At 36.7% G+C, this 25,139-nt stretch overlaps 2 protein-coding genes across 4 annotated transcripts in view; one reads left to right on the top strand and one right to left on the bottom strand.

Moving 5' to 3' along the window:
- LOC137397472 (uncharacterized protein C2orf42 homolog) overlaps positions 1–22,781 on the top strand; it is a 37,009-nt gene extending 14,228 nt beyond the window's left edge. For 2 of the 3 annotated variants that reach the window (XM_068083768.1, XM_068083762.1), the window contains exon 10: positions 752–1,238. In XM_068083768.1, coding sequence (XP_067939869.1) covers positions 752–885 — 134 coding nt within the window. In that variant the 3' untranslated portion in view covers positions 886–1,238. Of the gene's footprint in view, positions 1–751; positions 1,239–22,647 lie in introns of those variants that run through there. The other variant, XM_068083774.1, reaches the window with a different exon arrangement.
- Positions 2,408–22,717, bottom strand: LOC137397489 (uncharacterized). Its single transcript, XM_068083783.1, has 7 exons — positions 22,600–22,717; positions 8,789–8,938; positions 6,783–6,869; positions 6,510–6,656; positions 5,776–5,892; positions 5,494–5,566; positions 2,408–3,773 (listed from the first exon to the last, which is right to left on the bottom strand). Exons 1-7 carry the CDS (start codon positions 22,666–22,668, stop codon positions 2,611–2,613), a joined length of 1,806 nt encoding a protein of 601 aa, XP_067939884.1. The 5' UTR covers positions 22,669–22,717; the 3' UTR covers positions 2,408–2,610.
- Positions 22,782–25,139: the final 2,358 nt, after the last annotated feature.

Here is a 25,139-nt window from a genome sequence, read left to right as displayed (position 1 = left end):
TATACTTGTAACTAGTCTACTGTAATTTTTAAACAATTTGTTCTGCTAAAGTGTACTTTCTGAGCATTTTTGCCCAGGTCGATGTTGTCATGTTCATAGCAGTTGCTCGTAACGCGGTTAGTCATATAAATTTCGTTTCTATGTTTAATGTAGTCACAATTTGGATCTCCCACTCAACACAGCATCAACTACTTGTATTGTCTTATACACACAGGGACTTTTTGAGCAGAATATCAACTATGAATGGGGCATTAATTCTAAGAAGATTTTCATGCACTCAATGCGATTGTCTCCCAAACTAGGTATTAACTTCATTGACACTTGGAAGGGTGTGGATATATTAATGGGTAACCAATTTTCTTACGCGCTTCAATCTTTTTCTCACAAAATCTACTTTATCAAACTGAATACTTCTTGCTGTTTATTCATGCGCTTATGTTGGGAGCAAAATTAAGGTTGTATTCTATTATCCTTGTTTTAGAATTTAGAGGTATAGGCATGCGCCGTGCTTAGGACGGTTCAACTGTTTCAAGAATATTCTATTAGTTATTTTGTCATGTTGCGCATTATTCCTTTATTGAAAATCCATATAAGATCACCTACTGGGGTCATTAAATCTTTATACATGTATATGAGTAGTTCTCTCAAGGGATGCTCGCCCACCACCTCAATTCTCTCCTTAACTTTTTAACCTTTGCTGAAAGTTCTCTTCCTTGGTCGTAGCTACACAAACCTCTTTGTTTTGTCTCAGGTGAACTCTCTTTGACCTTCCAGTACAGTCACATGATAGATGGGCTAGCTCCTGCAGTTGATGACAACCTTGTGCACCATGTCATAGAGGGTGGTACCTCAAAGCATCATCACAATATCATTATCGATGTGTAGCGCATGAAAACAAATGCATAAAGATTTGTCGGTAGTAACTCATATGGTGCCAACTCGTCTTTCCCCTGTTGTAAGATTTTTGTCGTTGATCGGATTAGCTTTACCACTCTTGAGGCTGATCTCCTGGATGGATATCTGCTTGGCTCTTAAATTCAATTGTCCAGCTTTTCTAATGAAATCAGTCTAATACCTCTCTCCGCTTGTAGATATGTCTACATATTTATTTGTTCTCATGTATGTACTGTATACTGTTTTTGTATCATATATATTGATAGCTGTGAAATGCATGTTGCAGACCCAGAACTCCCCTTTACTGGCTCTCATGAAATGATATGAGACTTCTGTTGTTTTGTCCGCCCATTCTACAGTTTTTTGAGATTTATAAATGAAATACAACTAATAAGCTTTTGCTAGCTGATTTCAAACAGTGCATCGTGTTGTGGCCTTGTGGGAATGCTTGTTTGTTGCAAGCTGGACTTTAGCTAAAAATTAACTTTGAGTTGATAAACTGTTTTGTCTTAATCTCTATACTAACTAGCTATGTGACTCTTCAGGCTTCTGGATACTCTGCTGCTTTGATGGCTGAAGACTTGGTTATTATAGTGCTTAAATTTGTTTTCATGGTTACCACAATTGGTTACCACAGATGATTAAGGCAAATTGTTACTGCAAATTGTTAATGCAAATAGTTACTGCAAATGGTTACTGCAAATTATTAATGCAAATAGTTACTGCAAATGATCACTGCAAATTGTTAATGCACATAGGTACCGCAATTGAATATTCCAAATTGTTATTGCAAGTTGTTAATACAAATGGTTAATGCAAACGGTTAATGCAAATTGTTTATCCAAACTGTTGATGAAAGTTGTTAATGCAAATGGTTACTCCAAGTGTTTAGTACAAATAGTTGTTGCCAATGGTTACTGCCAATTGTTAATGCAAATTATTAAAGCAAATGATTCATGCAAATGGTTGCTGCAAATTGTTAATGCAAATATTTATTGCAAATGGTTAATGCAAATAGTTACTGTAAATTGTTAACGCAAATAGTTACTTCACAAGTGTTACTCCAAATGCTTGCTGCAAATGGTTAATGCAAATAGGTACTGCAAACACCTCTGAGTTATGTCAATATTTGTGTAAATATGTTTTTATTACGACTTCATTGAGATCTCCACTAAAAACAGAGTGCCTGGTCTTATGTGGAATTCAGCTCCGTTGATTTTGACTGTGCATTATGTTAAATCACGCAATGCTGTTTTCAGCTATTTCACATGGAATGTATTAAGTTAGGCTGTCTAAACCCAACAATTACAGACACTTCTCCATGACATTTGGAACTGTCATTCATTGCTGAACATTTACATGTTCAGCAAAGCTCCTGCACAAGTTTTAGCCATATCATTTATTCACTTTGTTATTTGTGAAACTAGAGAAGCTGCATAAAAGCTGCTTTGTCTTATTAATATAATAAACTTTTTAGAAATACCATTTAAGAAATAAGACATTAAAACTGAGCAAATATTCTAAACTTACACGGGTGTACATTAATTATTGTTCATGAACGTATACAAGAGTGTTTTTTTGCACAATAACAAGGAAAGTGAAGTGGAAATGCTGCTAGTAAAATCGCTATTTCTTGTGTCCTAATGAGAGACAAAAAATGTTAAACAAGAGTTGCCTTCTTCTAAGTATTGCAAAATTTTCCAGTTCAAGTCTTCACTATGTAGTTAAAGATCTGGTATTTGCAGGCTGTATATTTAAATCATCAATGAATGTGTTTGTGCAGCTCTTTAGTCCATTTTCAATAACGGGGTCACCCTCATTAGTCAAGTTTGTTTTGGCGGAACCTCTACATCCTTCTATGAGATCAGCTTTACATACATCTATGAGATCAGTGGTAGCACTCATAACGAGATTGTCACTCACCTCACACTTTTCACTTTTTTTAACGTTTTCTGCAACAGTGTCTGTCATCTGCGTGCAAAAAATTTCAGACTTTTTATGCTGATTTTTGTCTGGCACACTTTTGCGGAGTTCAGAGACCTGACTGCTTGTCTCGCAGTCAATGGGAATGTGTGGTCTCTTGGGTGAACAACCACTGGCTAGCTCTTCATGCACTTTTAACTGCTGACACTCTGAGCAGCTGCAAGTACTTTGGCATGTAAATGATTCAGCTGTATTAAGAAACCTTTCTATCTCGAAGCTAGGAAGGGCTTCGTATTCCATTTTGTCATTGAGTTCGCGTATTGATGCTAAGTTGGAACTGTGTATACCGGCCTGCTCCAGTTCAATCATGTGATCTAACGAGTGTGAAAGCCTCCGTAACAGGTAAAATGATTTGCTTCCTCCATTACAAACTTCTTCATCGCTGCTTTCTGAGTCACTCGGTAACATACCAAGAATGAGTGATCTATTCCAATAGTTTGGAGTGCTTGCGGACAGATGATCGTGAGCTGAAATATTTGGCTCAGCTGCTGAGCCTACTGGCTGACCTTTAGGTAAAGTCATACATTTTGATGAACCTTTTAGCAGGCAAGGGCTTGTTGGGTTGTCGCTCTTTGACCTGCCCAGTGGTTGATGAAGGTTGCTTTTATCAAAGCTGTTAAGCTTCTTGTCCTTGTCTATTGTTGCGGGTGTTACTATCTGTTCTGTTTTATTATTGTGTGCAGTCATTTCTTCAGTAGGGAGAGCTGCTGTGTTAGCTTGGATGTTCGCTAGTAGTCTCTCTGAATCCAATCGGCTGCCGAGACATGCAGAGCGGCCTTCAAGTTTAGCCCTGCTAGTTGAATAAAGTTTAGTTGTCTCCTTAGAAAGCAGACTATCTTGCTTGTCATTGCTTGAAGATTGGTCCGTACCTTCCTGGCTATTGGTTCTTCTCTCCTCTAAAATATTTATAAACATTAACAGATAATTGAGAATTGCATTATGGTGTATGAGAAGTTCGACAGTTTGTTATAGATTTTGAAGTATTACAGGTGTATAAAGGAAGCACTCCGCCACCCCTCTTTATTTGCCTAAAGGTAGTCATCTCAGAGAATGAGATACAACGACTCCTACTTTGGTTTGCATTTCAAAATACTCATGGAAAAAACTAAATATGTGTAACATAAAACCATGTGAATTACTTGGCACCTTATGGTGATGTCTATGCTCTAGAAGTTGATTGTCAAGATATTTTTGTTATGTTTTGAAATTTCAAGCGCTTATTAGAAGATGGAGCCTTGTCAAGTTGGTAGCTATTCTGAAAGGAGCAGTCTATGTATACAATCAGTTTAACACCACTTTAACATATAAATTTAGTTATGCTATCTGAGAGGCGTCTGTGGTGGGCTATTTCAATTCGATTTTATTCATGTCATCTCTCATTATTGCATTAGCAAAAGCTGCTTTGCAGCGAAAGTATGCCAATTATGTCAATCGTAAAAGGAACACTGAAGGCAGGTGTGCTAATATTTTGCGTAGACAAATTCTTCATAGCCTGGATTAATTAAGATGACACAACTTTCTCTAAGTTATTAGAACTAGAACAAACTATTTTTGTTGGTTTACTTATGCAGATGAGTTCCCGATCAAGCAAGGCAGCCATGCATTAAACCTTTCTCTTAAAAACCTTTCAACGTTAAAGATGTGATTGCGTCAAAGAAGTCGATCAAACGAAATTGAGACCCCTAAAAGGCTAAAACAACCGCTACAATTTTTGGCGATTTTAATCTTCAAATGTCTTGACAATGAGATCGCCTAAAACAGCAAACAACATCTCAAATGATAGAAAAATATCGACGCTTTCTGTTAAAATCAACTAAAATTTGACGCAATCACATCTTTAATGCTAGGTTTTGCTCTCCTGGTTAAGCCAATAAGAAACCAGTAAAGATACTAAGATGCTGACTGTGATACTAAGGCAGCTCCAGGGACTCCACAAAACTTCTGCTCACTTAAAAAGTCATCTTAAACACCGAGTGTCAGCGTGTCAGCATGTCTGCATCTCATTAGAACTCAATTTATAACCTGGATTAAAATTGAATAAATTAAACTCTAAAGGAAAAGCTTAAATTACCAGCTTTTGTAACTGCAGGAGACTAACCTGTTCTAATGAAATTTGCTAATAGTCTGGGAATAATAGTTTTGCGGGTAGGATATAAACAAAAGATTTAAGATTTAGCTCTGCTATTCAGTTTAACCAGAATTTTCAAGGTTGGCGTGAAAGTCTGCAGCTCTAAGATAATGAATTTTCATTCAGCGCAGTAGTTTGAGATAGAATTTCTTGCGATGGCTACATGTACAGCTAGTACATAGGAAGGCAGCTCAAGCCATGAGCAATTGATTTGACCAAACACGTGAGTGGTTTGCAGTGTGTCTGGTCACGCTATAAAAATATCCGAGAGGGGGAGGAGGAGAACATCAATAACTTGCAAGTCCTTGCTGTCAAACAATTAGCAGAGATATACAACCTTGACAAGACCTGATCAACATGAAAATGTTTCAGCAGTGGAGGGGGGTTGGGGGGTTGGGGGGTTGAGGGGGGGTCGGGCAGGGTTGGGGCGGGGTTCCTTATAATTTCCTCATAAGTTTGCTTCTGATCAGTGCGAGTGAATTACTAACCTGATGGTGGGCTGTCCCTGTGAGCCCCATGAGTAGTATGTCCCTCATTGCTAAGGCTAGCATCAGACACGCTCTGCATAGTAAAATAATTATAATCTTAACTTCATTAATTTGTATTTCTCAAACATTTTTACAAGACTTGAGTTAAATGCTCGTAGCAACATTCTAAACCACTGGCTTGCAGCGTGGTCTACTTTCTTGATCTCAATTAACTCTACCCCTGCTGCTAGCAGCTTCCTCTCGGCACACACAATCCAGTGATTAATATTTACACTAACATACCCATTGGCCAATTACCAGAGGCTGGTGGTGCGATGGCTCCGCGAGCTCCACAGGAATCTTGCTAAGATCGGACTTTAAAAATCGTCTGTAGCTGTCTGTCTTCATCAGAATGTATATCTGCAAAAGTTACGTTAGAGCAGCTGTTTGGCTGTCATCGTTTACCTGTAAATGACCTACATGTCTTACCCGGATGCAGTCTGATAAGTAAAGAGATTTCAAAGACAAGTGTTATTACCATTTCTATTGGCAAGTGAAGCCTGCTATGCTCACTAGGGTAGTAGTGTACTGTTAGACTTATCACGCTATTCATTCCCCTGATATTACTGCCAAGTGAACTTGTAAACTAGTCTTTCTACTCAGACTATCTACTCAGTCTATCTACTGTACATTAGATACATCTGTTTAGACTTGTTTAGATTAACTTGAGTAAATAAGATCTCTGTCATATACATGTAGTAGAGACAGTAGAGTGATAGCACAGTATATAGCGCAGTTATAGCTGTCATAGGAAGGAGTATAACACAGATATCTGTCATATGAAGTAGTATAACACAGATATATCTGTCATATATAAGAGTGTAACATAATAATTACTGTCACATGGAACGGTATGTCAATGACTTAACTTCAAATGAATGGCTCTGCACACTAATTTATTAGCCCTGAGCTTACCTTCTGATTTATCGCTAACCAAAACTATTTTCAGAACATTTGAGTTCAAATTCGTCTCCTACCTGAGTTTTTGCGTGGTCAAAAATGTTGTCCGATGCTCTCAAGAGATCTTCCTTAATTTGTTTTCTTGCCAGGCTATCGATATTAATCGGTGTTGTTGCTCTGTCACTCAGGTATCTGTTGTATATCTCTTCAGCGCGTTCTTTTCTCTGTTATATAACCAATAAATAGTCTAGCAGGTAAAGGAGGAGTAGAAATTTGAAGTAAATCAAAGTATCGTAACATGGGAGCGGTTTAAAGAGAAAACAACATTTGCTGAAAAATGCTACACTAACCTCAGCCTCATCAGTGATGGCTTTATATTCACAGCAGGCTGTCCAGAACTGCATATTTTCTTCACTGTACTCTTTCCGTAAGAATAACTGCAATTTTTGAAATACTGTATTTTACTATATTATTTTACTTTATTATTCTACAGGATTTTACCAAACACTATTCCAAAATATCTCTTTTAATATCTCTAAATACCTGTTTTGCTTATAGCCAAGTGATAAAGAAAAGGATTTGTTATGTTTATGATTACTCTATTAATACCATCTAAATATTTATTAGCAAATAATAGGGTTTGTCTTCTCTCGCATACCTTAATCCTGAGTGCAAGCCAACATTCTGTTTGCATTAAAGAGTAAGGAATATACCGTAGCTTATTTTATAGCGTTTAGCTATACCTGCTTAGCTAAAACTTTTAAAAACTATTTATTATCATTTTTATTATTTAATTTTAGCTGATAGTCCAAAATGTTAGAATAATAATGAAAGATTCGTAACAATGTGATGTCGTCAAACATGACAGTGGAAATAAAATGGATTATAAATGCACAACTCGTAGGCGTTGCCATATTAATATATCTCTCTAATCAACTCACTCCACAATTAGCTATACTTTATATTCATTTTGCATGGTTAAGCAACTCCCAAGGGAAATAGCCAATGTCAAAGCACTTACTTTAAAAGCAACCCTTGTTTGTGACAGCTTCTCTTCTGTTATATCGAAATATAGTATTACATGCAAATACCTAACATTGTGTAACTGTGCTTTTTTATAACTGGGAGCTAGTTGCAAAGATACTAACACCCAATGCACAGCATAAGAATTTGGATGTCGCATTGCTGAAAGGCATATTTTGTCTCATCATCAAATAAAATAAATGCAGGGCTTTGAAGGTGCAGGAATGAAACTATGGAACATTATAACAAAAAAGTTTCACTGTTGCAACACTTTAATTTGGCAGCATTGTGGCGCTCTAATGTTGTACTGTCGTAACTATGTAATATTGTAACGCTGTAAAGTTAAAACTATAAGGCAGCATTGAAAGATAGAAGCATCAAATGTTAGTAATGCTCACTCGTACCACAGTACTACTTGTGAAAGTACAGAGTTAGTACAGCATGACTTGTAGAAGGATATCATTAGTGTTATAACATGGTATATGACGATAGTGCATAAGTGCTATAACATGACACAAAGGTAGTGCATTAGTTGTTTAGCATGACATAATAAGTAGTGCATTAATGCCATAACATGGTATATGAAGGTAGTGCGTTATTATAGAAATGAGTATATTAGACTTCCCAGAGTGCTCAAAACTATGAGGAATTGACATAATATGACAAGTATCAAGGAAAAGGTTAGATATAGAGTGACGGGGAGAGGAAAGGTTAGATATAGAGTGATGGGGAGAAGAGAGGTTAGATATAGAGTGATGGGGAGAGGAGAGGGTTCTGAAAAACACTATGATAAAGACTCTATAAAAATGGTGTTAGAAACATCAACATCGTAGCAGCAGAAACAGAAGAAAAACTTCAGTGAATGCGTATCAATGTCATAGAAGAAGATCTGAAAATAGTCTCTGTGATTTGAAGATTAATAAGAAGAAATGGAGATTTAAAACAACCAGCTAAACACCAATAAAAACCTTCATCTAATGACTGAGCTGAGCAAGAAGCCAATGTTTTGTTTTGCAGTTTTACTGGCAGCCTTACGCAGATATGATGGACACTTACATTTTATAGTCAATTTCAGAGGCGAATATATGAATTTTTATTCAACACAGAGTTGATATCGAAAGTTGAAATAAACGATTTATCATCTCGGCACAGACTTGATTATACAACTATAAAAAAGACTGGACATCCATATTCCCTGTTAAGAATATAGCAAGATATCCGCTATGTTTTGCTGACCACGTGAACGCTGCGATGTTATTATGTATATAGGACAAAATCACAACCATCCCCTGTCACCTTGGTATACCAGGTTTGATACAACAGACAAACTTACTGTAAAAGCATTGCAGCCCTTAGAATCTGATATTAAGGTTTCAAAAGATTCGGCCCAGTGATGAGGAGTCTGCAATTTCACTTGTTCGACTTCCTCTTCTACTAGTTGGTCATCAGATCTTCTCTCCCTTCGTGTTGTTGCTAGCACACCCTGCACATGAAGTTATAAACTATAACATGTTATCATTTTTGGCACATTACAAGGAACAAGGCAACATTGCCTTTTGAATCTCAAGAATATTGATTCGTGTACCGATGTCCTGCAGTGCTTCCATAGCATATTCTCTATAGAAATGTTATAGACTCCTGGTATACTCCTTCGGCAGATCCTATAGACCCACAACATAATATTTTTATAAATACTACAAACACCTAGCATAGTCTTTTTTATAAATACTACAGACACCTAGCATAGTCTTTTTATAAATACTACAGACACCTAACACAGTCTTTTTATAAATACTACAGACACCTAGCATAGTCTTTTTATAGATACTATAGACCCACAACATAATCTTTTTATAAATACTACAGACACCTAGCATAGTCTTTTTATAGATACTATAGACCCACAACATAATATTTTTATAGATGCTACAGACACCTAGTACAGTCTTTTTATAAATACTATCGACCCTTGGAATATTCTCTCTAAAGATACTATAGAATCTTACAGGTAATCAAACCTTATTGCAGTTAAAAGCTTCTACCTCCCTTTCTAGGCAAATGCAGGCAACTCAAACATCTTTTGTGTAAGTTAGTTTTAGCCAATTCCCTGATGTAAAACATAAAGAGAAAGCAACAATAAATGAGGCGTCAGACCTTTCTACAATAGAAATGAGTGTTTATGAGATACGCTAAACTTTGCTAAACGTGGTTCCTGTGCAAAGGTCAAAGCATACTCATCTCAACTTGGGAAGCTTTACACTGCATCTGACTGAGTAGAAAACGGGAGTCAATTCAGGCCTGCTCAGACGTGTTTCACATCTTTGCTCGGTGTTTTGCAATAATTGATTAATGCGCATGTAAATGCTGTGCTTATGGCTACAACTACTACTAAACACTTGTCTGATATACTGTAAAACCTGTATTTGAATGCCACCTGTTTTTGAATGCCACCTCTATTTGAGCGTCACCTCTATTTGAGCGTCACCTTTATTTGACCGTCACTATGGGAGAAGGGTTGAAAAATACCGCACCACCCTTTAATTGAACGCCACTTCTATTTGAACACCGCTATTTGACATTCTTAATTTTTCTGAACCCATAATAGCAAGCGATCAGTGGAAATGTGTCCACAAACCCGTACTAATAATGACTCGATTAAATCAATAGCAATTAGCTCATTCATTGTTTCTGTTCGTATCGAAGTTCGTTTTCCAACTTCAAGTCTTTAAGTTTTTCCGCAAAAACTTTAATTGCAACACCATAGAATTGATTAGTAACTGTATCATGCTAATAGTAGTTCCTCTTTAACGCGGTCCTGATACTTCGATGTATATGGGAAAAAGTTTTCGCATTTACAATGGATTCTGTGCTACTATGTCTTTTGAAGCTATTTTGATTACACGTGGTTTTTCTTTATTTGCGTTAACAGTGTCTATTCAAAATGATATTGCATAAAAGTTTTGCTCTGCTAAAAAATTGTGTGAATGCTAACATCGACTAGCTCAGCTGTGCAGAAAACGGGTTGAGATCAGAAGGCACTGTAGAAGGTATTGAACAGTCAGAAGAATATAAAATGGTTCCAAACAAAAGCAACAATCAGAACGCAGCTGGCTGAGCAAACGATGCTAATATTTTTGTTTTAAAAATGTTAATATTTGTTTTGAAATGTTAATTTCTGTTTCTGAATGTATTATAATTACGGTTTGTTTATTTCATTTGTTCGTGAATATATATGTAGCATTTGATAGATTACTAATGTTATGAAACTTACAAATTTGCAGATTTATAGCATATTATTTGATAGTATGATTGCGGTAATCTAAACTCAGCTTGCAATGGATCGACGCTTGTAACTCCTGTTCTATTGCACATAAAAAGCCAGTTTTGATTGCAGACTGTAGCAAGCATATCAATGCGTGCAATGAGTTTTTACGCAACTTTGTTAAATATAGTTATAAAATAAAAATATGCTTTCAAATTTAAAGTGAAATAAAAAACTTGAAAGCTCCAATAAATTGCAACGCAGGCTATAAGATCATCGTAGGTTAATTGCAAGCAATAGATATCAACTGGTTAAGACAAGTATCAGATTCCTTTTGCATATTTATTTAGCGATCTACGACAACTTGGAAGTAAGATAGCAAGTTTCTGGCATCCAAATGAGTAAATGTTGCATCACCCAAAGGAGAGCGTAAAATATGGGTGACATTCGATTTGCCCGTGAAAGGGTTAAATTTATCTTCTCGACATTCTGACGAAGAATACAATACTTCTAATAAGGCTCCACTTTAAGGGAAGAGTTGAAAAATAGAGCACTATGGCTTTCCAATGAGGGTTTTACAGTACCTTCTTTTACACATACCCAGGATTTATGTAACATAGATTTCACTTTGCATATATACGTGCTTTACGTGCGATGGACTAACCTGTTTGATGCCTTTTAAAAACAAGAGCATCGCTATAGATCGAGTGGTAGCGCCATTACTCTAATAAAAGAACAACTGTCAAGTAATGCATGCTTTAGAAATGATTTTGAAGAGAGCCATAGTTACAAACATGTACATTAGACTTCTCAAGACAGTTGGGAGTTGTCTATACATACTCGCAATGAGGGGGAGCCTCCCAAACACTCCAACCTTTGGTAATATCAAGAGGAAGATTGTGTGTAGCTTCATTTACTCAACAGAACATAACCTCAAGAATTGACCATGATAATCTATAAACCTTAATGTTTGTCTGTCATTTATCTGTCCGGTTATAGTGATAAAGTTTTAGCTATGAAAAATCGCATTTGTACTGAATTTGAACTCACGACATTCAAACCGCAAGTCTGCTAACAAGTGCGCGTGTAACCACATGGCTAAGCTTTTTTTATCATTTCCATTCCTCTTATCATATACTGTATATCCTTTCCACGATTGCAAATGCTAAATGTGCACTTCCTATTATTAATTAATATTAGTTTTTGCTTTTGTCATTTTTTTAAATTTTTTAAAAAGCTATTTTTTTAATCTATGCAAGCTAAATGCTTTTTATGTAGACAATTGTATTATCTGGAGTAGGAATTGCCTCCACATTCTCTCTCCGTATGGTCAAAGTATCAGACGAAGAAAATCCGATATCTCATTTTTATGTTTGTATCAGTATCGAAAGTACCATCATCCATTCATCCATCATCCATCAGAACTTTCAACACAACGAGCTTCTGCTGCAACAGTAAACTTTCTATACACACACTTTCATATACCCATTGCTTATTTTTTCTAATTTATTTGAACTTGACAAAATACTTTTCTCATGATATGAAGTTTAAAAGTTAGAATGGCAAATGTTGTATATGTTAAATGAAAATAAGTTTCCTGTGCAAAGACTTTTTTATTAATCAAGCGGCACCAGGCATTCATCTAGCAGTAGTATAAACACAGTTTATTAAAAGCATATTAACATGCTTTTAGTATACTAACTGTGTTGATACTAATTATTAGCCCATGATTAAAAGCATCCGATACTTTTACACTTAGTATAGGACATTAAAAAAGCATCATGTGCCATATTAAAAGTATTACAGGCCCATAGTTAAAAGCATCAAGTGTCACACTAATAACACCACTTGTCACATTAAAAACATCACATGTCACACTAAAAGTACCACTTGTCACATTAAAAACATCACATGTCACACTAAAAGCAGCACATATCACACTAAAAACGTTACATATCACACTAAAAGCATCACATGTCACACTAAAAACATCACATATCACATTAAAAGCATCACATGTCACACTAAAAGCAGCGCATGTCACACTAAAAGTGTCACATGTCACACTAAAAGCATCACATGTCACACTAGAAACATGTTATAATCAATGCTTGCCGTGATACCATATATGTTAGCCTATAAATTTCGAGAATTGCATGAAAATGCTATACTAAAATGCATGTAGCTGAACACAAATCAATGACCAACATAAGTACAACAGTATATACCGTGATGATATATGCTATTTGATTTTATACTCTAGGCACCACTTTAAAAGTACGCCCTTATATCTCTGCTGCGGGTTTTATATAGACATAAAGTGACGTCAATATAGTCAATTTACACTGGAAGCATAACACCTGCCTAGATTAATGCTCTCTTCACAGCTAGTTTATGCGCGTCGAGTGGTGTGTCGTCGCATAAATACAACATAAATTGGCATAACGCGTACTTATAAGTAGACCAAAATAGCATTCCTACGATGTGCTGGCATATTGATAGGTGTTATTTGGACTGTTACTCCCTCTCATAAAACAGAAATAACCCTAGATTTGTGCCAAGTTTTGTCTAATAGCTGGAAAGTGAGATGGGAGCTTGAATGTCAATAATTAAATGATGCAATCAATCAAAGCTGTCCAAACCCTAACGCGCGGCACTGCATCCATATTTTTACCATGCTGTGGATAACAGAATGCTAAAAATCGACAGCTAGTCAATGGCTGAGCGCCTGAGGAATCTATTTACTATATTATAGGAGACTCAACTGAGACTAATGCTGATTGGTGGTCAATGAGTAGAACTCTATTTAGCGAGCTTAAAAGAAGGCGACTCTTTTGGTTTGTTCTATGAGTTGTGCTAACTTCTCTAGCTCATCGCCACAAAGCTGTGCAAGAGTAACTAAAATAGACTGGCGGTAAAATAGTTCAAAATGACCTTTACCTTTCAAAACTGATACAATGTTTAAACATCTTGCCAATTGTAACGATGCGGTCACGCGCATAGTTACAAGTTTAAAATTTACTTGAATGTCTCTTATGTGACCTGTGAAAATGGGACCCGAAGGCTCTGAAAAGAGCACACACCCACATATCACTGATTATAGTGTATACGGCTTAAAAGAGTGCACAATACCACACACGGCGTCCTGCTGGCCTCTGGGACTCTTATCGCAAACAGCCTTTATCAGATTAAAAGCCACAAGTAAATGTCATTCAGGAAATTTTTCTGTGTAGCTCTCTTTCAAACAGTCTGTCTGTTGTTAATTTTACAGTTACATAAAGTCATTTCCTCTCCACTCAATAGCTGTTGTTCTGGAATATTCTACGCATGTAATAATGTTGAGAGCTTTACACTTTCATTTTGATATGATTGAACATACGTATCTGGGTTAGTAAGGCCTGTTTGGGTACTATTGCGCAGTGCAACTTACCATATATAACATAATATCAGTTCATAGACCTACTCATGACAACCATAGAGTTTCTTTGCAGAGCATTGCTCTCTACAGAGCTATGCGCACTGATCATAGCGCTATTTTTACAAAACTATGTATAGAAACCAAGATGTTTCTCCATAAAGTTGATCATAAAACTAGCCTTAAAGAACTAAATGCAGTATTGAACTAAGCAGTAAGAACTAAACAGTATTGCTCCCATAGGGTTATGCATAGCTAAAGTAAACATATCAATCATTGTTATATGGCCTACTCTTGTCTGAACTGGATTGGTCTGATTTATTGAAAGTGGCAAGTGAGATTTCTTTTTTATCCTTTTCACAAGTGAGGCGTTCTCTCGCTCTCTCCCGATCGGGCATACTACTAGTGGATGGTTGCAAATGAGAACAGAAACGTTGTAAGCATCATTGCTCTTTAGTGTATATGGTAGTTTTGTTGATGATTACGGGCTATTTATGTTTGTAATCATGATCACAAGACTGGGTTTTTGGTGGTTGAAGAAATAATACAAATAGTTGAAATAAGGTGGCTACTTAAATACAATAGAAAGCAGATCTGTTACTGACAACTGACACCTGACACCTGAAAACTTGACAGCTGCCAACTGATGAATGACAGCTGACAACAGACAGCTGGCGAATGATGACTGACAACTGACAACCGATGACTAACTGACAGCTGATACGGTAATTAAAAACTGACAACTGATAGCTAATAACTGATAATTGGTCACATATCTTTTAACTGACATAGGCCTGAATGTGATATGTAGAAATAATATAACGGAAATTTGAGCATCAAAGGGCCAAAGTGTTGACTGGGGGAAGGAAAAGCAAGGAGTAGGAAGTTAAAGGAGACCTAGAAAAGAGAGCCATGTAGGAGGGTTAGCTTGCTACTCCGCAGTCTGAGATATAAAGTGGTACTGCAGAGTCGAGCGAATATCGGCAGAGCTAGCTGATGGATTGCGTTGCTCTATAAATGGCCTTTTAGTTTGTACGCCCGTCAAGTGCAATATCGCTGTGGATTATTGTCAAAGAGTGGTGGTCGGAGGAACGTTTATAGGAGTGTGCAGGAGGAAGAATGGAAATGTTGAATGAGGTGTCGCTCTTTATCTAGTTGAAAGAATGTGCATGACTAGTTAAGAATGTGGAGTTGTGTGTGAAAAATGTTAAATTGCATTTCTCGGTCATTAGAGATTTTGACAGTAAACACCAAAACTGCTGCTTACCAGCAATATTGGTAAGTTTTGGGATGAGAAAGAAGTCCGACTCTGTCAGCGCTTGTCGCTTCTCACAACTCTGTTTGGTTGCCAATATTGCTTGCCACGAATCTTTGCAATTCTGAAATGGTGTTGCCCTGAACTTGACAAGACCACTAGCGTTGAGTTGGTTAATAACAAAACAGAGGCACACAATAACTAGTTATTGTATCTACGGTCTACGGATGATAGTGCGGAATACATGATCAGAAACCAACGAACGACTTTGAAAACCGCTTGGGTGAAGCTATAAACAACCGGGTGGTATGATTATAGAGAGAAGAAATCTAAAGAGCATCATTTATTGTTGACTGAAAGACCTTTGTTTAGTATATGTTTGCTTCATTCACTCTAGCTATTTGTCAGCCATTTTATGTATCTGTATTCTGTACAGTTAACCCTCACATAGAATAACTGGTCTTTGTATGCCTCATGTCTTGTTATGATGTAGTTTATTAACCAGGTCAATTAGAGGTAAATATTATCTTGATTGTGTATCATGTAGAGTGAGATTTATTTTAGCACATAAATAGAGCCCGAGGGGGGGGTTCACTCTCTTCTATTCATCTCCAGGGGCTAGTCTGAGATGTTATAAAATGCACCCTTTTCACTGACATTCATAAAAAAACTACCTTTTATCACTTCATCACCACAAACTAAGTGCCCCTTTTTGGCTCAATCACTGTGTGTGGAACTCAATGAGACAGGTTTGACCCCTATCCACTGCACCTAACTAAAAAAACATACTCTTTTTTATGAAAACACTCTAGAGTGTCTGGCCACCAAAAAACACCACTAAAACGTGTTTTTTTTGTCGAGCCCTTGGGGATGAAAGTTGAAAGTGATACCCCTGAAAAATAGAGATGACCCTAGTTCCTGTACTCCCAATTGATGATTAGCAGAAAAAGCTTCTCGTTAAAAGAAGACAATTCCACAGTTATTCCATTAGTCCATTCCACAGTTATAGACAATTAAGTTAACGACAATCCCTCCTACGCACATTGACAAGGCAATAGATATCGATCAACAGTAGAAACACTACCGACTTATAAACATTTACGGTTACCCACAGTTCTTTTCACGAAAATCAATAATCACAGTCTTGCAGGAAACTTTAAATGATCGCTGGAATGCAGTGTTCCCGATAGCAAGCGTCATACGATGGCGTGTCAAACTGCCATAGTGTTTCTGTTCACACATGAATAATTGTTGTGCGTGAGTTCTGACACATTTACAAGGAAGGTACCTGACTGTTTCTACAAATCCATTCACGCTCATAGAGCTGGAGGCTTTGTTTAAACATCTTTCTATTTTATCCCCCTGTACATAGCTAGTGTTTCCAAGCACCGGAATAAGATAGGAGTTAGCACTGAGGCTATTTACATTAGCGCGACTGTCTGTTCAGTTGCCATGGACAACTGGTAAACTCCTGGTAAACTCTTCACCTATATCACTATATCTCATTTGTTTATTTATCATCAAACAAAATTTTTTATGAGGCAGCGATTGTATGGCGCATATTATATATTATAGATTGTATTGCGCATATTCCTAACCATGAATAATTTATGAGACATACTCATGACGACCGACTTCTTTTTACAAAGCCTCGGTGATACCAGCTTCAATATTTTATACGCCGTCTGTTGTTATTTCTCCATTTCCGTTTCATTTGCTGAATAAAACATTCTCGGCTTTTTTAATTGTTTATGGAAAATAAAACTGCATGGACTGGGTTACAAAAATAATCTCTTTTAGACTGTCTGACAACCTTGTTAGGGGATAATTATAGTAGGTAGTAGGTTAGAGCTCATGTAACCACGGCATCATCTGAACATGCTGAAGGTCAGCGTATTACAAAGAAGGCAAGGTGGTAGGTAGCCAAGTAGCTAGCCAAGTAGGTAGCTTGCCATTAGCTAACTGACCATCTTGTTTTACAGTACTTGGTTTATTCCTACTACGAAATAATGGTGCGTCTGCAAATAAATACATAATTTTAACCTGATATCCGGAGTGAGCTATAAGCTCTCAACTATAACAAACTCATTAAAATTTAAAATGCATTTCTCCTTTGGGTGCTCAGTGTGCGTGTATGATATCTACAGTAGTTTCTGGGCTTGCATTGCAGCCAAAGATGTCTCTTGATGGATAGAGAGTCTCTGAGGGTATAAATATTAGTGGATTATTGAAAATGCACCCATCGAACTGGAGTCACCCTTTACACTCTGCATTCAGCAATCTGCGACTGAAGCAGTAGTTAGCCATAAATTCATCGGGTAAAACACTGAGCCAATGAACAATGAGTATATATAAACATCTGAGGCCAGAGTTTTTTACAATGCTATGAGCGACATATTTTTACCTGTCCATGAGTTCTCTAGTATTTTATCCATTTATCAAAGTAGAGTGAAAAATCAAGTAACTAGGAACTGATCTACACACATGCAACTCGTTCTATTCTGAAGTGACATTCGATGTGAAATTCAAAATTCGAGAGAAAATTCAAAATTTTCTTTTTAGAATGCTTGACACAAGCTTTACAGTGAAATCAAGCATAAAAGAACATTGAAAATTTTCATTAATTTTAGAGCTAAATGTGTCTATATTTGATTTTTATTGGCTAACTGTTGCCATTTTTTTTCATGAATGATTCTTGTATAGCATATTTTGCAAAGCATTTCTGTTTGAAATAAAGTTATTGCCAATAAAGTAATAACAAAAATATATATAAATTTATATTAAACACAGAGTCGATATCGAAAGTTGAAATAAAAGATTTATCAACAGCACAGACTTACTCATAGAACTAAAAATTCTATATTCTCTGTTAGAAATACTTACGCCAGGCTTGACATAAATCTCATTGGCAAGCTCAGCGTGAAATATTAAACACTTTAATCAATTTTAGACGTATAGCAGGTAGCAGGTTGCGCAGTGCGTGAGTATAGTGAGACTACCTGTCCTATCATTAGCACACAGAATTCAGTCTCAAGCTTACCAGCCCACAACCACCTGTGTTTATGCTGTGAATCATTGTATTACTATTTATTTGTGTTGACAATTCCTATCATGCATTAAAGGTAGGGCCACACGTATCGCGTAATTTCAACTAATCTGAGAAATTCCATTCGTACGAAATTTCTGACCTGCCACACGGAGTTTCCCTACCACGGATTCGTATGAAACTAACTTTCAACTAGCCAATCAGAACGTGGTGATAAATTGAAGCCGATTCCGTTTCAATCATTTGCTTCAGTACAAACATGGATGACAATCAAAGGAGAAGAATTGCTTTGCTGCTGCTAAAGAAAAAATATCTGCTACTCCAACAGAAAAAGAGGACTCTCACTACAAACTCAGACAGAAGGTATTGGGTCCACCCCATAAATGAGAAAAGAGATCAACTGGGAGTTTATGCAAATCTCTCTTTATAAAATCTCTCACTCTTATTTTTTTCTGGATATGCGCCAAAGAAAACGACCTTCACCATTCAACTAACCTTTTCAACCGACCAATCAAACAACGATTCGTAGGAATTTCTGATGTTTCGTCCAATTCAGGATTCGTTCATTGTGTGCAACCAACGATAGACGAATTCGTCCAAATGTCAATTCGTCCGAATCGTTTCGTCCAAATTTTGCCGATTTCGTGAGAATTTTGTCTCGTGTGGCCCTACCTTTAGAATGTTTCACAAAAGTAAGTTGATACAAATTTTATGGCCTGCCTGATCTGGTGTGTCTCTTTGAGCTGCTGGTGTAACAACTAAGTAAGCTATAGAGAGCTTTAGTAACTTGTCATCAAACCTTTTGGTAAAAATCCAATTTATATTGTTACTAAATGCTGACTTGTTTATGTTGTTAGTTTTGAACCTTTGTTTAAAAAACTGGGTAAGTATATACATGTACATGCACTTGGATATACTTACATTGATTCATAATATTTCTGGTAGCAAGTAAGTATGATAAAGTTTCACCAAGGTAGCACTTTCATACAGCTCTAATTCATTCATAATTTTATAAAAAGGCGGTGAAGCTCATAAAAGCTGAGGATGTAAGTTTTAGGAGTATTTAAGAAGTGTTTATGTGTTGACACCTCACACCTCACACCTCACACCTCACACCTCACACCTCACACCTCACACCTCACACCTCACACCTCACATCTCACACCTCACACCTCACACCTCACACCTCACACCTCACACCTCACACCTCACACAAATCAGACTCTTTTAGCATTTAATAAGAGCAAGTTTATATATTGTTTTAGGCTAATGAACTGTTGGCCATTAAGGCAATTGTTTGAATGGCAAAATACATTTTAAAGATTGCAAAAGTTTATATATGTAATTAATTAGTTTTGTATGAGATATTTTTAGCACTATTAGCTTTTTCTCAAAGTTTCTTGAATAGCTTCGGCATGGATAAGTTTAAGAGGCCAGACTTTAATGCAAAACTTACTAAAGAAAAGTCTCAGAACTATATAGTCCTAGTAAGAGTAATTTGACGCAGAAATTAGACTAAATAGCTCAAGCCACAAACCACAAGCTCCAATGCTGAGATAACCTGCTTCAGGGTGTCACTTTTTCTAATGGAAACTGTTAATTGATCGGTAGCTATAGTTTTGAAGGTAGTACGGCACTTGCAGACAGGTGCTGCTGTAAGATGCTACTAGGCACTCTAATACCTTATTTTAGGCGGCAAATAGGTTAGCCTCTGCTCTATGGTTATTACCGTCTAGCCCAAACTTTTAATAGATACCATAAAACCTTTAATTGAACGCCACCTCCATTTGACCGCCACTATAGGGAAAGGGTTGAAAAATAGAGCGCCATATCATTCAAATAGAGGTTTTATGATATTTAACAGTAGATAAGAACTAGGGTATCTATTCATTCATCAAATTGAATATCTGTTGAGTAAATGAGCTGCATATTACTTTTGTTCAAAGGAAGTATGTTTCTAATCTGTCAATCTTATCTTGCATCGTAATTAAATTTAAGAAAACTACGCACAGCGCTAAGTGCACGGGCCTACGAGGCATTGACCTTACGTAGTGAGCACAGCCACTGCCGTCAGTTTCAACATAGGTCAGCATGATAAATGGTGTGTAGGTGTTTATTGTCGTCACGTGTGGGGTGACAGTGCTAACCGCTTGAGGTAACCGTGCGTGTACAGAAGGCAAGTGAGTTATTACCCCAAGCTTGAAACTACTACGGCCTACATACATAATTGTAATCTAATCATAAGGCTTCAGAAGATGTAAACCTTCGTTTTCTGACAGGCAAATACAATCATGGATGAATGTATCCTTATCACCAAGAAGTTAAGCTGCAATATTAACATTTTAATTTCAATGTGCAATTGCAATCGAAAATTGAAATTAAAAAACATTAAAATGAAAACATGAAACATGAAAATGAAACATTAAAATTAAAAAATTGCACATTGCATTTGCAATGTGCAATTTTTTAATTTTAATGTAATCATCAACCATAATTTTTTTAATACTTTTAAAAATTGTTGGAACCAGATTGCGTGATCATAACTAAAAAACACTTTGTGCAGTGAAACAGCATCTTTTTATCCAAGACTGCCAAAAATAGCTTCAAAACAATTCAATTAGGTAACTTTATTTAAGTTAAATGAAAACCTGTTCTAGTGGCATGTGACATACAGTGGGAAAATTTACAATGTAAATAATCCGTTCCCAGAATATTTTCATTAAAAGGTTTTTATGTTATACGAAGCGTAAAATTTATATAAATAGCTTAGTCCGTTCCAAGATCTGTTCAAAGTCTTTATGAAATAAAAAACTAAAAATTTTGTAATTTCATGACTGTACAGTAGCCGGGGTGCCATTGATCAGTATCAACAACTTTTCCTTTTTTTCCTTATCACTTACACTTGGTTTAGGGTACATGATAACGATAATTTTACGTTAAGTTAAGGGCGTGCACACATTCAATGTAAATTGAACTAAATCTTTGTCTTTTTTCTGCCACAAAAAGGTTTACACTGCAAAAAATTGTATATATATAGCAAAGTAAAAAAATACCTCCTATAAGTTGTGTTCTCTCTGAAGTGTGGCAAGAGAGAAAGCGATACATTTAAGGTTAACTATGGGACTCTCATTACCATAATTGGGTTTGAAAACTTTGACATTTGACTTTATATAGAATTTTTATGTAATACGAAGGAAAGACTTCACATAAATTTTTTGCGTTAACTGGAATTTACATTATAGGAGGTGTACTTTCTGGGGTCGTCTACTGTACGTTGTATTAGCTGTCAGGACTCAAATTTGACCACTCCGAGAAGGGCAGCATCAATAATTATTAACCTTCATTCTAATCTCAGTAAAACCGATAAAATGATGAGCAGGTACCTTAAACTCAGATCCATGATGACATTCAGAGCCACAGGCCTGCTAAAGATCTCTGTCATTACACTGAATTTTTCCATTAGGGTAGTTGGTAGTAAATGTATAACTTCTTGTTTCTTACTATTCTCCAGACAAGGTGTACCAGGTTGCAATAGTCCTTTGCATAATTAATTCAATGCACATTATTTTTTATATTACTTTATTACTCTTCTACTAGTGGCCGTAAACGGGTTGCCTATCGTGTGTCATCAGCATAGACTTCCTTGCCAATTTGGCTAAGGAAAGTTGATAGTTATGATGGTTTTAGAGCTGCTTTGAAGCAGTACTTGCTGACTCTCTGGAATAGATTTGTCTTTGATTTTTTTTGCTTAGACAACCATGTTTTCTTTATTAACAATCTCATTTGTTAACTCGGGCTCTGCACCTCGGATAGCCATGCTACTCCGCATATGGGCCCTCATTGCACCTTACTGTTTTTATCATCTTGTTATGTTATGGTTTATTGTAAAATAAAACAAACAAGCAAACTTCATTTTAGTTCATGAAGATTTTAAAAAATAGAACTGTGATTCTAGTGGACTCTGCCAGCGTATTAGCCTACAGCTTCATATTCAAATGCTCTGTCTTATTACCGTATTACTGTATGATATTTTAAGCATCTATATATTATATTATTCATGATTCAAACTAATACGTTGTTTGTCAATGTTCCTTCCTCATCACTTCATGATCTGAAACGCTAAAATGTTTTGGTTTGATTTAAAAAACTAAAGTACTATTTCTTACCTGAAGTTTAGCCAATATTGAGAGCTTAGCCCGAACTCGTTTCTTTAGTCCTGAGCTGACGGGTGGCATGTTGGAAGCACCAATCTTAGGGAGACCAAATGTTAAGCAAAGGCTAATCCAAAACACTGCACGTTTAAAAGTAGTTATTGCAGAGCTTAAGTTGTAAATGAGCAAGTCAAGAGCACCTCTCAGACTGCCGTCAGCTGTGTAAGGCAAACTCAAGTGTCCTGTAAATCTACAATATGCTGCCAGCCCACTGCGTATCCAACCAATCAATGAAGGCCTACTGCGGAAGCGAGGTGTCGGCTGTCTATTTAACGCAGCTCGTCCATCAGGAGATAACCATGGCTCCAGATAGTGTTTGTCAATACCGCTCAATGACTATTGTCATCACCCAAAGATAGTTGCTCACATAATAATAACGTGCCACGGTGTCCCAGTAGGGAAGCTCTGGCGTCTTTAGCGATTGCTTCTGCCTTGACTCACTCCGCTACAAGCTCCTTACTTGTACGATGTTACTGCTCTGACCTCTGGCTTAAACCTCTGCTGTCGGTGCAAGTTGAGGCTGAACGCGTTCACTGATCAGCAAATACTTGGCCAGCTAGTGGCAGCGGGTACCCTTAGCTAAATTACTACATTGGCAGCGTAGATTGGCTTGCCTAATCTACCTTGTTGAATAATTACTAGCAATAGCCTGGCTATTGGCAGCAGCTGCTTGATTGTTATATAATATTGTTATACGAAAACCTTCAACTTCACCTGTCTTTGGATCTTAAAGGATTTTCGCTGCTGATAAGCTTTAGACGCTGTCTAATTGTTTCTTATAACATTACACAAGCCATTGGAGGCCACCACCGTTATATTCCATCGATATTGTCTATTAATATTATTATTCTATGAAATTCAATTTGCTGTTGCTGTGTAGTACATACTTTTGGAGCTAACAACTTAAGTTTACTATACGCGCAATTATGTCTCTATTACATCATATAGCAAAAGCTCAATCACAGTGAGACAACTTCAAAAGCCATCAAGCTATTGCATCATATATCTCTAGCCATGTTAGAGTATTCCTAGCTCGTTTATCAATGAGTTAGAAACTTTGAACTATTTTCAAATAGCATTAAAATTCTTAAAGAAATGAAACCTTTAAAGCTATGCAAATGGGTAACGCAGAAACAAAAACTACGTTGATTTTGACAAATTTCGTTCATGAAAATGACAATCGGTTTGAGTTAACAAAAACAGCAGAGCCATGGAAGGCATGAGAATCCACTCGTGTCACATTCTGTTGCGTTGCGATTTGCTTATTCATCTCTAGGGCCACCTTGATAATACAGGTAGCTGAAGCACATAAAATGTGAAATAAATAAAATTGATGAGCCAAAAATACAGCATGCGTAGATTCCAGCGAATTGATTTTGAGCTCATATTAAAGTAGATTATTCTAGAACGTTCTGAGCGAGTGAGAAAGAAGAGCAACTGATTATATAATCAATAGAACCATTTGCTAAAACTTATGTCATCTTGACAATGGGCAAGCTTTTTAACAGAGTTTTAGCTTGTATAAAATCGAAATATAACATTTTTATTTTGTAAAGGATTGAGCCGTAGACACTTATTTTTAACGCCAGACTAAATGCTGAAAAAAACAGCCAACGAGGCGAAAGTTCTTTATCAATATTGATTGTTTAGTCGAAATAACCTTTTCAGCGTGACTTAATTTACATTCGCAGAGCTCAGATGCCCTTGTTGCCAAATAGATACAACAATCTATGGACTATTTAGATTCCTGGTTTCGCATAGAAAAAAACATGCCGATGTAAATACCACTATCCAGCTGACCAGAGTCAACCGCTCATAGGGCTTATAGGGCAATTGAGCAATGATCATGTTCAGCAAAACAGCGTGGTATTCTAATTGATGCATTGTATTCCAGCTGATGTTGAGAACGTCGGTGGATTTTTATTATCATTACACAGCACCTGGTAGTTCACTGTCCGCTAAAACTATTTTGCAATGAAAACAGAGCGTTATCCACCATAAATAATGTACATGGTCAATAGACGGAAGCGTGAGATAGTTTGAGCAGCCAAAGGAGAATTCTATCGCACTTAATACCTATTGATCTTTGTATAAAACCTTGCACCTGTATGCACCTGCTTTACAGCTTGTAGTAACTTACTATATTATTATATTATGCAGACAGCCTGGCACATGCCACTGAACTTCTCTACAAGTATTATGATAGCGAAAAACCTGGTAGTTCATCGGCATACTTATAACTTCAAACTTTTTTCCTGTGTCAGCATTTGTACAAGCGCACTTCTTTCTAGTCTTCTTGAATGGTTCGATATCAGCATTCTATTTCCTTCTAATGGTGTGTGGACAACGGTGCCAACAGTATACTCCAGCTGTATCTAGGCAGTAAGACGAGTAGAATTATGGTTAAAACAATCAAGATCACCGCTAGATGCACGAGCAGGCAGTTTTGAAATCCTGTAGAATTGGCAAAAGCACTGTAAATGAGAAAAGGCCTT

This window comes from Watersipora subatra, chromosome 1, assembly GCF_963576615.1.
Source record: "Watersipora subatra chromosome 1, tzWatSuba1.1, whole genome shotgun sequence".
Taxonomy (NCBI): domain Eukaryota; kingdom Metazoa; phylum Bryozoa; class Gymnolaemata; order Cheilostomatida; family Watersiporidae; genus Watersipora; species Watersipora subatra.
The sequence above is the reverse complement of the archived record's forward strand: the minus strand, read 5'-3'. Positions and strand labels throughout refer to the sequence as shown.